Genomic DNA, 13057 nt, shown 5'->3' on the forward strand with positions numbered 1-13057 from the left:
TTACACCTGGAACTGAGCTTGAGGCAGAAATGCGGTGAAGCCCTTTAGCTAGGAAGAGAGTAGGGCAATCGGGAGGAGGAAATGACTCGTCTGATAGAGCCAATGGCAGTTCTCCAACTTGTTGCCGCTGAGGATTACATCTACTGACAAGCTCAACCACAGCGGGAATGGCATAGTCAGGAGCTCAGATACTCCCATTTTGTTCCACTATCTACTACGTTCCTCTCCAGCTTACATGCAAATCCTGCTAAGCACACACACAATGGCTCCAAATGTCCAAGCCCACCCTTCCCAACTGTGGGGTTTGTTAGACACTGAGCTAGGCGACCCGTCCTTCAGCTGAGACTAGAAGCAGGTGTGCTGTGAGAAACAGAACAAGAATGCAGAATATGAGCCAAGCAGATAACTGTGGTGTCTGCTTGTGAGAAAATTGTATCAAGGGACATAACCAATCGCTGTAGTAGCTGGAGCGCGTGCTTGTCGCTGTATACCCAATCACTGCGCTGTGTATGTCTTGTGCACAACTCGTGCTTGCTGTATCGATATATATATTTTGCCTTCTGATACGGATAAACGTCTTCTGATCAGAACCCGTCAGGAGTCCGTGCAATCAATCCCTTCACCCAGTGATGGCCACCTCTCCTCAGACACCCCAACCCTCTCCTGAAAGCACTTCTCACCAGCCTGCCCTAGCAAATACTGCCTGCTTTTGTGGCACAAATGGGATTGCTGCTGGCAAAAGCAGATCGTAGTAGATTACTTCACGTGACAGTCTGCCAGCAAACTACGTCTCCCTTGCGTGGGTGTCCCTCTGGGACAGCACACCAGCTCCTGGGGGCCAATTCCTCTGGCCGCAATGGCCTGTGGGCTGCAAGGTTCCTGGGCACACCTCATGTTTAGCTGCTCGCCCTCCTTGGTGATGGGCTTGTAGAGCCGTTCACTCACGGCTCTACAGCAGCAGTGCTGCTTTGTGGCTCACACCTGTACGAGACTCATCAGAATCCACAGTTTGTCACAAGGAGAGAAAGGGGAAAACAAAGGGAAAACCACATTGGAAACGTCCCTTGTCCCCAACACACACACGCACACACACGCACCCGTGGAAAATCTGGGATAAGCTGATGCTACGTGACATTGCCGCCATTTGCAGTGGGCCACGCTGGGACTTTGCCACACAGGAGGACTTGTCAGTGTGCTGCGGGTGGGTAACAGCAGTACTGCAAAGATTACGCCTAATCAACCACATCCGAATGCTGGCCCTGCCATTACTGTGCGTGGTTAAAGCCCGAGGATGCCCAATTGCCTTGGATCACGGTTTGGCTCTTCCTTTGGAGCCCCTGAAAAAGGTTCCATCAGCCTAGGTAGGAGCCAGGTTAGGTCTGCCTTGGCTGCTCTTGGAAAACACAGACGCTACTAGCAGGGAAGTCACAAAGCCAGAACCTGCTTCACTCCCATCCTCCTTACTAACACTCCATTTGGCTGTGGGCTCAGGACCACCTCGAAAGACACCCTCTTGTTTTTGTCTTTTCCTGCAGTTCTCTCCTGAAACTCTTCTGACTTGTTCCAGTTACCGCTGGTTCCTGGTCAGTTCCTACCAGGAACATTGGTTTTGTTCACGGAATAGAGGAGGTACTGCATGTCTCTCTGCTGCTGGACACACTGGAGGATGCACTTTTAAATCTATGACCTGCCACGCTTCTGGAAACTTGTCCCGTAGAAAAGCATTTTGTGCCTCGTTGTTCAGGAGACCTCTCAACAGCAAACTTTTTTTCACCAGAATCTGGTTGCTGATTCTCTGGTCCAAAAGAGAGACTCCTCTCTGGATCTTTGTTTGGTCTTTCTCCATAACTCTGAGCACAGCTAAATCTCATGCCAGCAGTAGTACCGCAAATTCTTTTGTTCTGTCTCTTTTCCTTGCGATAGATGCAGAAATCGGTGTCAGGTGCTTTTGCGTAGACATGTCTGCAACAAAAGAAAGAGAAAATGCCATCAGCATGGAGTTTAGTGACTTTTTGCACAGGCTATCAGTGGCCTGCTAGTTCTGTGATACTCCCAGTAGGCGCAGTAGTAGGTGCCTTCATCACTGAGATTGAGGTCAGTTACTGAGAGCCTACAGATGTTTCTTTCTTTTTTCATAGGAAAGTACTTGCTCTTATAGGAGTCATGATCATAAGAAATTTCTCTCTCCGATCTGATATACAGAAGCCGTTCAGGGCCCTTAGGAGGAACATGCCGGTACCAGTGTATATAAGCAGCCTGGAAGTCGTCTATGCCCTCAGCTATACAGTCAATCGACACTGTTTTGGTCTTTCCTTTGGTGACAGATGGCTGGCGCTGTTTCAGAAGCACTTGTGCTTCTCCATCTAAAAAGAAGGGAAGGGAAGAAACGAGAACAAACACTCTCACCCTGCTCTTCATTCCTGCCTGCACACACAGAGCGCTTCCCGCCACTGCTCCCTGCTACCCCATTGCAAAGAAAGAGACATACGAGACCAGGCTGAAGCCAGGGCCAGGACCGGGAGCAGCAGCATCCTGAGAGCTGCTGCTCGCTGCTGCTCGCTGCCACCTCAGCAGAAACACGAGCGCTCTCCTTGCCGGGACGGAGAGCTGCAGCCCAGGAAAGGAAGTGACTCATTTTGGTGTCATCTGGAGAGGGGGTCCTGGTGGCAGGGAGCATTTTGAGATCAAGTAGTGTGATTCAACCCTAATAAATTACTGCGCTGTGAGCTGCAACCAACAGCCGTCTCGTTGCGAAATGGGTGCTGGAGAAGGGGCACCAGAGGCCAGTTACGCTGGGGTCTTTCAGACCAGAACGCTGTGCTCTTAGGCTATTAACAACTGGCCGTTGGCACAAATGAAAATGGTGTAAGTAGGTAAAGTGGTACCTTTCTGTTCGCAGAACAGAAGTATAAATTTCTGCTGTATAGTCACTGCTCGTTTTGCGGGTTTGCTGCCTTGTTAGGGGAGAAACCTCACTGAAATCAATTCAGGGACTTGTGCTGAAACAGAAGTGGAGGCTCGATCGGCTCCAAACTGAAAACAAATGGAAAATAAAAGGAGATTCTCTACCAGCAGAGCAGCCTTAAAGAGGGAGATTGCACCTGCAGCCCTGAGCAGTGCTTCACTCTAGTTTCACTTCGTTCCTGTCACACTGCCACATGAGAATGGGATTGGTGGGTATTTTCCGGATGATGTCACTTGAAGGCGAGTTTGGAAAGATTTCCCCTTCCTTTCGCTAGCCCACCCTGCCAGCCTGGCACCGTGCTCAGAGGCAATCCAGCCATACCTACGAAAGCGCCCTTTTTGCTGTTCAAGTGAAGCAGCTGTGTCTGACCGGGGGCTGGTGGGTGAATGAGTGGGGATGTTCCCACATCCTTTCAAATATTTGGGGGTGTTTGGGGGCACTAACTGGAACGCAGGAAGTTCCACCAGAATACGAGGAGGAATTTCTTCCCTGTGAGAGCGACAGAGCACTGGAACAGGCTGCCCAGAGAGGCTGTGGAGTCTCCTTCTCCAGAGATCTCCAAAACCCGCCTGGACGCAATCCTGCGCAACGTGTTCTAGGTGACCTTGCTTGCGCAGCAAGGTTGGACTAGATCATCTCCAGAGCCCTTTCCAACCTCACCCATTCTGAGATTCTGTGATTTTTGCTCGAGAAACGGTGCACGTCAATCTTTGTGCAAGTTGCCTATGGCTTTCTACTGTTGTGCATCCCACCTAGCACAGTAGTAGGTTCCAGTGTCTTGCAGTGTTACTTTGCTCACTGTCAGAGTGCAGACAGATAGGGAGAGGTCCTTCTCGATACTGAACTTCTCATCATCAGCGCTATTTTCAAGGAAGAGCCTGGATGCCATGTAAGCAATGCGCTCGGGAGCTCCATTCGGCCTCTTTCGGTACCAGTGAATAAAGGCAGTGGCAAAGTCAGGAGCTGACACCTGGCAGTTGATTATCACCGTTTTGCCTTCTGGCTTGGTGATGGATATCGGAAGTTGCCGCAAGGCTTGTGCAGAAACACCTATGCAGAAGAAAGGAAAAAAATGGAAATGTGAAACAGAAATAATAGATCTTCCTTTCTGGCCACAAAAGAGCATGCCGAAAGGAGGGTGAGCAGAGCACTTACAAGAAAAAACAGCCACTAAAATAAACACCCTCAGCAGCCACATTCTCTCTGCCCTCCTTCAAGCTTTGTCGAAGCAACCTCAGCACCAGAGTCGAGCAGTGGGAAAGCCTATCTGGAGTGGGAGGGGGGAGGGCGGCAATAACTTTTTTAGTGCCACCCAGTGCAGCCATGCCAGCTGCAGGTGCCTTAGGCAAGTATTCATGGGCCTTTGCCTTAACATCAGTACTTCCCTTTGAATAAAATTGAAAGGGGAGACAAACAAAAAGATCCCTTGTAAGAAGAGAGGCCACTCTCGGGGCAAACATTTCCTCTTTTCTCTTTTTGGCCAGGGGATTGCTTGAGAGGATTCCTAAAGGCTCACCTTCTCTTTGCAAGATGTGATCAAAGCGCATTAGCTTCAAGGTCGCTTCTTCCTGTCCAGATTTTTAAGGCCTCACAAACAGGCAGAGCTGTGGTTCGCCATCACGGAAGTCAAGGAGCGTATTGGGACATTATTGCCGTCCCCTTGTTGTTACAGTCTCCTCTAGGCGCCCGCTGGTGCCTGCTGCGGGAGGCAGAGCAGGGCTGAGGGCACCGCTCAGCCAGCCCGGGCTGACCCTGGCTTCTTCCTGGCATCTCCCCTCCTCAGCAGCTGCCCACTGGAGAAAGCCACGAGGTGCAAACACCGGCCGAAAAAGGAACAGTTGCGCTCAGAGCTGGGGCTCTTTCTCTTCTTCCCCTCCCCACCCCTCTTTTGCCCCTGTCTTTCTGCCTCCAGCTCCCCTGGCATCTGCCACCATCTGCTGGCAGGTTTCTCCAAAGCCTTGCAGAAAGCACTCCCAAGGATCATTTGCTCTGCCGCAGCGCAGCAGATGTTACTGACCTCAAACAGCCAAGCAGCAGGCAGGTGTTATTTGCTACCTCTTGCTCGTGGAAGGTTTTGGCTGCCTGAGGCCTTGTGCAGCTCCATCTGCAAAGAAAAGCAGACAACAGCACTGTCACGGCAGCAGCGACTGAATCCCCAGGCTCACAGCATGCAGATAAATGGAAAAGAGTTTCTGCTAAGGAAACCAACCAATCTATCACCTTTCACAAAAAAAGAATCCTCACTCTTTCTTCTTCCAAACCCAAGGCCAAAACCCTTGGTACAACAGGGGTTTCTCTCCTTCTCTCCTACATGATATCAGATCATAAAGTCATCAGGAGTTTTGTAGATCTGTTTCGGAGTGATGGCATTAAATGACATTTCATGTACCTCACCCACGAGGTACAGGCTTCTGTGTCCACCAGAAGGTTGAACGTTGACTGCTGTAATCTCACCCAGGGCAGAGAGAGCTAACACAAAGTTTTCCTGAGCCTGCTTGGGCAGTTTTTGAGCCTTTGGTGGTCTGGGCTATGTAATACCAGGAACTGAATTCAACATTGTCCATTTTTCTGATTTTAGCTAGGAAATCTCAAGTTAACAGTACACTAGTACTTTCGGCATTGCCCACAGGTGTATCACAGCAACTGTGAAGAGAATCGAAACACATTCACATGCCCAGTAATTGCTTAAAATGATTAATAGTAATGATGGCAACGTGCGGATTGTCTTCTGATGGTCTTCTTGAGGATGCTGGTATCTTGACACAACTTTTCTTTCTGGAGCTGGCTTTTCCCTTTGCTGAAAACTGACAGCTTTTGGAGGAGACAGGACAGCCAGCTCAGCTATTTTTCCAAGGAGAATGCGCCTGGGAGGCGTGCATAGCAGGGAAGGACATGGCTTACCCTCCCCCCCAAAAAAAAAGACCCATGAGGGCTTTCATCAGTTTTGTCAGGGCAGGGAAAAGCAAGTTAGCCCTATCTGGGACACCGCTGCCGTTTCAAAGAAGGACAGTTTTCCTCACACCCTGTGTTTCGGCTATCACACAGCTCTGCAGGCTGCTGCCCTTCTGCGGCACACGCAAAACCCTCCTGATGAGGACGTGCGAGTGGCTCGTAATCCTCACTTGAGCTGAAATACCACAACGCCGGGGCAGCAGTTCTCTAGCGTGGGTGGGGAAAGTGGGGCCCAGTACATAAGCAGGAATGGCAGAAATACACCTTCAAAATAAAAAACCCCCAGGGGAAGAGCTTGGATGTAACAATGCAGCTGAGGGAATTCGCTGCTGATCCCTCCACCGTGCACACCAATCCTAGAGAGCCTGCTGACTTCAGGAGCCAATCCTGCCCTTTCTGGAGAGCTTTAAACAACTTCAGGCAAAGCCAGTCATTTCCACTCCGGCAGGAGTTGAAGCAAGTATGGGAGAGCACTGTGGCTATCCCTTGGCCAAATTTTAGGCCTACTAAGGTAAGGCTTTCTTCCACTGACTTCCACTGGCACGTCCCTGAAGGATTCATCTGGCCAAGGGCTGAGCACTCACGCTGAGTCAAGGAGGGGTCACCAGAACAGGCCCATCACGACTCTAGCACCTCCTAGAAGAGAAAATCCCAACGGCTCATCCAAAGGATGAGAAAGGAGCTTTCTAAACATGCTGCTTTTACATCAGGAAAAATGTCTACCATTTCATGGTGAAGCCCAGGAGAACTAATGAGGCCTGAAGTGCCGGGGACTCTCCACTTGTCAGAGACCTAGCCCACAGACGAGGGCTGAAGCTCTTCTCGGGACATAGTTGGTGAGGAATTGTGTCGATGAAATTAGACTTCCTGGGATGCTTACAGGAGTTTGTAGTGACTGAAAGGAAAAGGAGGACAAGAGCAATCTGGGAGGGAGGATGTGGGAGAGGGGGGGATGTGCAAGATCATCTGGTCTTCTCTCCTTGTTTTTGTTCCCTCTCTTGCTTTTCCTCAGGGCAAAATACTGAGGCCATGGAGAAATGTTTCTCTCCGTGCTCCAGGGGTTCTCCTCAGGACACAAAAGTGGTCCTTCTACAACTGGCATTTGTTCACACACACAGACACCTTGTGTTCACGGCCCGGTGAATACTTTCTGCACAACCAAGTCCTCATCTGAGCAGCTAAGCCCCATACATTTGCCCTAAAATCATGGGGACTCTCCAGTTTCCGGACGTTACGGATGTCGGTAAGCATCTGGGTACGATCATGACTATTAACATCACCTATTTCACAGCTGCAGTGGGAAGCTGCTGTTTTTCCTATCCCGCTGCAGACAGCAGTTTGAGAGGGGAGGAATACGGAAGCAACTGCATTTTGGCACAGTTCAGAGCTTGTGGTTCAGAGTGCAGGGTGGCTTTTTGTACTGTTTGACTTTACCCTTCTGATGCTGTGGAGCTCGATAAGGCCAATAGGCACAGTAATAAAGGCCAGAATCCTTTGGGGTTAAATAAGCTATTATGAGAGTATATCGGGGCTCGCTAGAATCTTTCTGAACGTTATACTTCCGGCTACTGGAACTGTCATCAAACGTAGGTGACTGTCCTGACACATACAGAATCCTCTTCGGTGGCTGTCCAGCACGCTGGTGGTACCAGTGAACAATGTCTTCACTGCTCATGCTGCATTCTATACTGGCTGAGCTGCGCTCCATCCTCGTCACCAACTCTGGCGTTTGTACCGGGATTGCTTGTGCGTCTCCACCTACAAGAGAAAGGGGAGACATTGGGTGGTGGGATGAAGGCACCAGATTTTGGAACAAGCATTCTCTTCTCAGTACTGAGCACACGCAAAGAGGAGGAGAAGGGCAAAAGGACTTACAAGACCAAAACGAAGCTACCAGAAGGACTGGCAGCAGCAACATGCTGCCTGCGGGCGGTTACACCTGGAACTGAGCTCGAGGCAGAAATGCGGTGAAGCCCTTTAGCTAGGAAGAGAGTAGGGCAATCGGGAGGAGGAAATGACTCGTCTGATAGAGCCAATGGCAGTTCTCCAACTTGTTGCCGCTGAGGATTACATCTACTGACAAGCTCAACCACAGCGGGAATGGCATAGTCAGGAGCTCAGATACTCCCATTTTGTTCCACTATCTACTACGTTCCTCTCCAGCTTACATGCAAATCCTGCTAAGCACACACACAATGGCTCCAAATGTCCAAGCCCACCCTTCCCAACTGTGGGGTTTGTTAGACACTGAGCTAGGCGACCCGTCCTTCAGCTGAGACTAGAAGCAGGTGTGCTGTGAGAAACAGAACAAGAATGCAGAATATGAGCCAAGCAGATAACTGTGGTGTCTGCTTGTGAGAAAATTGTATCAAGGGACATAACCAATCGCTTTAGTAGCTGGAGCGCGTGCTTGTCGCTGTATACCCAATCACTGCGCTGTGTATGTCTTGTGCACAACTCGTGCTTGCTGTATCGATATATATATTTTGCCTTCTGATACGGATAAACGTCTTCTGATCAGAACCCGTCAGGAGTCCGTGCAATCAATCCCTTCACCCAGTGATGGCCACCTCTCCTCAGACACCCCAACCCTCTCCTGAAAGCACTTCTCACCAGCCTGCCCTAGCAAATACTGCCTGCTTTTGTGGCACAAATGGGATTGCTGCTGGCAAAAGCAGATCGTAGTAGATTACTTCACGTGACAGTCTGCCAGCAAACTACGTCTCCCTTGCGTGGGTGTCCCTCTGGGACAGCACACCAGCTCCTGGGGGCCAATTCCTCTGGCCGCAATGGCCTGTGGGCTGCAAGGTTCCTGGGCACACCTCATGTTTAGCTGCTCACCCTCCTTGGTGATGGGCTTGTAGAGCCGTTCACTCACGGCTCTACAGCAGCAGTGCTGCTTTGTGGCTCACACCTGTACGAGACTCATCAGAATCCACAGTTTGTCACAAGGAGAGAAAGGAGAAAACAAAGGGAAAACCACATTGGAAACGTCCCTTGTCCCCAACACACACACGCACACACACGCACCCGTGGAAAATCTGGGATAAGCTGATGCTACGTGACATTGCCGCCATTTGCAGTGGGCCACGCTGGGACTTTGCCACACAGGAGGACTTGTCAGTGTGCTGCGGGTGGGTAACAGCAGTACTGCAAAGATTACGCCTAATCAACCACATCCGAATGCTGGCCCTGCCATTACTGTGCGTGGTTAAAGCCCGAGGATGCCCAATTGCCTTGGATCACGGTTTGGTTCTTCCTTTGGAGCCCCTGAAAAAGATTCCATCAGCCTAGGTAGGAGCTAGGTTAGGTCTGCCTTGGCTGCTCTTGGAAAACACAGACGCTACTAGCAGGGAAGTCACAAAGCCAGAACCTGCTTCACTCCCATCCTCCTTACTAACACTCCATTTGGCTGTGGGCTCAGGACCACCTCGAAAGACACCCTCTTGTTTTTGTCTTTTCCTGCAGTTCTCTCCTGAAACTCTTCTGACTTGTTCCAGTTACCGCTGGTTCCTGGTCAGTTCCTACCAGGAACATTGGTTTTGTTCACGGAATAGAGGAGGTACTGCATGTCTCTCTGCTGCTGGACACACTGGAGGATGCACTTTTAAATCTATGACCTGCCACGCTTCTGGAAACTTGTCCCGTAGAAAAGCATTTTGTGCCTCGTTGTTCAGGAGACCTCTCAACAGCAAACTTTTTTTCACCAGAATCTGGTTGCTGATTCTCTGGTCCAAAAGAGAGACTCCTCTCTGGATCTTTGTTTGGTCTTTCTCCATAACTCTGAGCACAGCTAAATCTCATGCCAGCAGTAGTACCACAAATTCTTTTGTTCTGTCTCTTTTCCTTGCGATAGATGCAGAAATCGGTGTCAGGTGCTTTTGCGTAGACATGTCTGCAACAAAAGAAAGAGAAAATGCCATCAGCATGGAGTTTAGTGACTTTTTGCACAGGCTATCAGTGGCCTGCTAGTTCTGTGATACTCCCAGTAGGCGCAGTAGTAGGTGCCTTCATCACTGAGATTGAGGTCAGTTACTGAGAGCCTACAGATGTTTCTTTCTTTTTTCATAGGAAAGTACTTGCTCTTATAGGAGTCATGATCATAAGAAATTTCTCTCTCCGATCTGATATACAGAAGCCGTTCAGGGCCCTTAGGAGGAACATGCCGGTACCAGTGTATATAAGCAGCCTGGAAGTCGTCTATGCCCTCAGCTATACAGTCAATCGACACTGTTTTCGTCTTTCCTTTGGTGACAGATGGCTGGCGCTGTTTCAGAAGCACTTGTGCTTCTCCATCTAAAAAGAAGGGAAGGGAAGAAACGAGAACAAACACTCTCACCCTGCTCTTCATTCCTGCCTGCACACACAGAGCGCTTCCCGCCACTGCTCCCTGCTACCCCATTGCAAAGAAAGAGACATACGAGACCAGGCTGAAGCCAGGGCCAGGACCGGGAGCAGCAGCATCCTGAGAGCTGCTGCTCGCTGCTGCTCGCTGCCACCTCAGCAGAAACACGAGCGCTCTCCTTGCCGGGACGGAGAGCTGCGGCCCAGGAAAGGAAGTGACTCATTTTGGTGTCATCTGGAGAGGGGGTCCTGGTGGCAGGGAGCATTTTGAGATCAAGTAGTGTGATTCAACCCTAATAAATTACTGCGCTGTGAGCTGCAACCAACAGCCGTCTCGTTGCGAAATGGGTGCTGGAGAAGGGGCACCAGAGGCCAGTTACGCTGGGGTCTTTCAGACCAGAACGCTGTGCTCTTAGGCTATTAACAACTGGCCGTTGGCACAAATGAAAATGGTGTAAGTAGGTAAAGTGGTACCTTTCTGTTCGCAGAACAGAAGTATAAATTTCTGCTGTATAGTCACTGCTCGTTTTGCGGGTTTGCTGCCTTGTTAGGGGAGAAACCTCACTGAAATCAATTCAGGGACTTGTGCTGAAACAGAAGAGGAGGCTCGATCGGCTCCAAACTGAAAACAAATGGAAAATAAAAGGAGATTCTCTACCAGCAGAGCAGCCTTAAAGAGGGAGATTGCACCTGCAGCCCTGAGCAGTGCTTCACTCTAGTTTCACTTCGTTCCTGTCACACTGCCACATGAGAATGGGATTGGTGGGTATTTTCCGGATGATGTCACTTGAAGGCGAGTTTGGAAAGATTTCCCCTTCCTTTCGCTAGCCCACCCTGCCAGCCTGGCACCGTGCTCAGAGGCAATCCAGCCATACCTACGAAAGCGCCCTTTTTGCTGTTCAAGTGAAGCAGCTGTGTCTGACCGGGGGCTGGTGGGTGAATGAGTGGGGATGTTCCCACATCCTTTCAAATATTTGGGGGTGTTTGGGGGCACTAACTGGAACGCAGGAAGTTCCACCAGAATACGAGGAGGAATTTCTTTCCTGTGAGAGCGACAGAGCACTGGAACAGGCTGCCCAGAGAGGCTGTGGAGTCTCCTTCTCCAGAGATCTCCAAAACCCGCCTGGACGCAATCCTGCGCAACGTGTTCTAGGTGACCTTGCTTGCGCAGCAAGGTTGGACTAGATCATCTCCAGAGCCCTTTCCAACCTCACCCATTCTGAGATTCTGTGATTTTTGCTCGAGAAACGGTGCACGTCAATCTTTGTGCAAGTTGCCTATGGCTTTCTACTGTTGTGCATCCCACCTAGCACAGTAGCAGGTTCCAGTGTCTTGCAGTGTTACTTTGCTCACTGTCAGAGTGCAGACAGATAGGGAGAGGTCCTTCTCGATACTGAACTTCTCATCATCAGCGCTATTTTCAAGGAAGAGCCTGGATGCCATGTAAGCAATGCGCTCGGGAGCTCCATTCGGCCTCTTTCGGTACCAGTGAATAAAGGCAGTGGCAAAGTCAGGAGCTGACACCTGGCAGTTGATTATCACCGTTTTGCCTTCTGGCTTGGTGATGGATATCGGAGTTTGCCGCAAGGCTTGTGCAGAAACACCTATGCAGAAGAAAGGAAAAAAATGGAAATGTGAAACAGAAATAATAGATCTTCCTTTCTGGCCACAAAAGAGCATGCCGAAAGGAGGGTGAGCAGAGCACTTACAAGAAAAAACAGCCACTAAAATAAACACCCTCAGCAGCCACATTCTCTCCGCCCTCCTTCAAGCTTTGTCGAAGCAACCTCAGCACCAGAGTCGAGCAGTGGGAAAGCCTATCTGGAGTGGGAGGGGGGAGGGCGGCAATAACTTTTTTAGTGCCACCCAGTGCAGCCATGCCAGCTGCAGGTGCCTTAGGCAAGTATTCATGGGCCTTTGCCTTAACATCAGTACTTCCCTTTGAATAAAATTGAAAGGGGAGACAAACAAAAAGATCCCTTGTAAGAAGAGAGGCCACTCCCGGGGCAAACATTTCTTCTTTTCTCTTTTTGGCCAGGGGATTGCTTGAGAGGATTCCTAAAGGCTCACCTTCTCTTTGCAAGATGTGATCAAAGCGCATTAGCTTCAAGGTCGCTTCTTCCTGTCCAGATTTTTAAGGCCTCACAAACAGGCAGAGCTGTGGTTCGCCATCACGGAAGTCAAGGAGCGTATTGGGACATTATTGCCGTCCCCTTGTTGTTACAGTCTCCTCTAGGCGCCCGCTGGTGCCTGCTGCGGGAGGCAGAGCAGGGCTGAGGGCACTGCTCAGCCAGCCCGGGCTGACCCTGGCTTCTTCCTGGCATCTCCCCTCCTCAGCAGCTGCCCACTGGAGAAAGCCACGAGGTGCAAACACCGGCCGAAAAAGGAACAGTTGCGCTCAGAGCTGGGGCTCTTTCTCTTCTTCCCCTCCCCACCCCTCTTTTGCCCCTGTCTTTCTGCCTCCAGCTCCCCTGGCATCTGCCACCATCTGCTGGCAGGTTTCTCCAAAGCCTTGCAGAAAGCACTCCCAAGGATCATTTGCTCTGCCGCAGCGCAGCAGACGTTACTGACCTCAAACAGCCAAGCAGCAGGCAGGTGTTATTTGCTACCTCTTGCTCGTGGAAGGTTTTGGCTGCCTGAGGCCTTGTGCAGCTCCATCTGCAAAGAAAAGCAGACAACAGCACTGTCACGGCAGCAGCGACTGAATCCCCAGGCTCACAGCATGCAGATAAATGGAAAAGAGTTTCTGCTAAGGAAACCAACCAATCTATCACCTTTCACAAAAAAAGAATCCTC

General features: G+C 50.3%; 1 gene segment (V, D, J or C); it reads right to left on the reverse strand.

The window, feature by feature from the left end:
• Nucleotides 1–6793: 6793 nt before the first annotated feature.
• Nucleotides 6794–7850, reverse strand: LOC134136574 (Ig kappa chain V-VI region NQ6-8.3.1-like). The segment is given in 3 exon segments: nt 6794–6825; nt 7376–7675; nt 7793–7850. Coding segments are annotated over 3 exon segments (375 nt in total).
• Between the last annotated feature and the right edge of the window lie 5207 nt (nt 7851–13057).

Source organism: Rhea pennata, chromosome 2 (assembly GCF_028389875.1).
Source record: "Rhea pennata isolate bPtePen1 chromosome 2, bPtePen1.pri, whole genome shotgun sequence".
Classification (NCBI taxonomy): domain Eukaryota; kingdom Metazoa; phylum Chordata; class Aves; order Rheiformes; family Rheidae; genus Rhea; species Rhea pennata.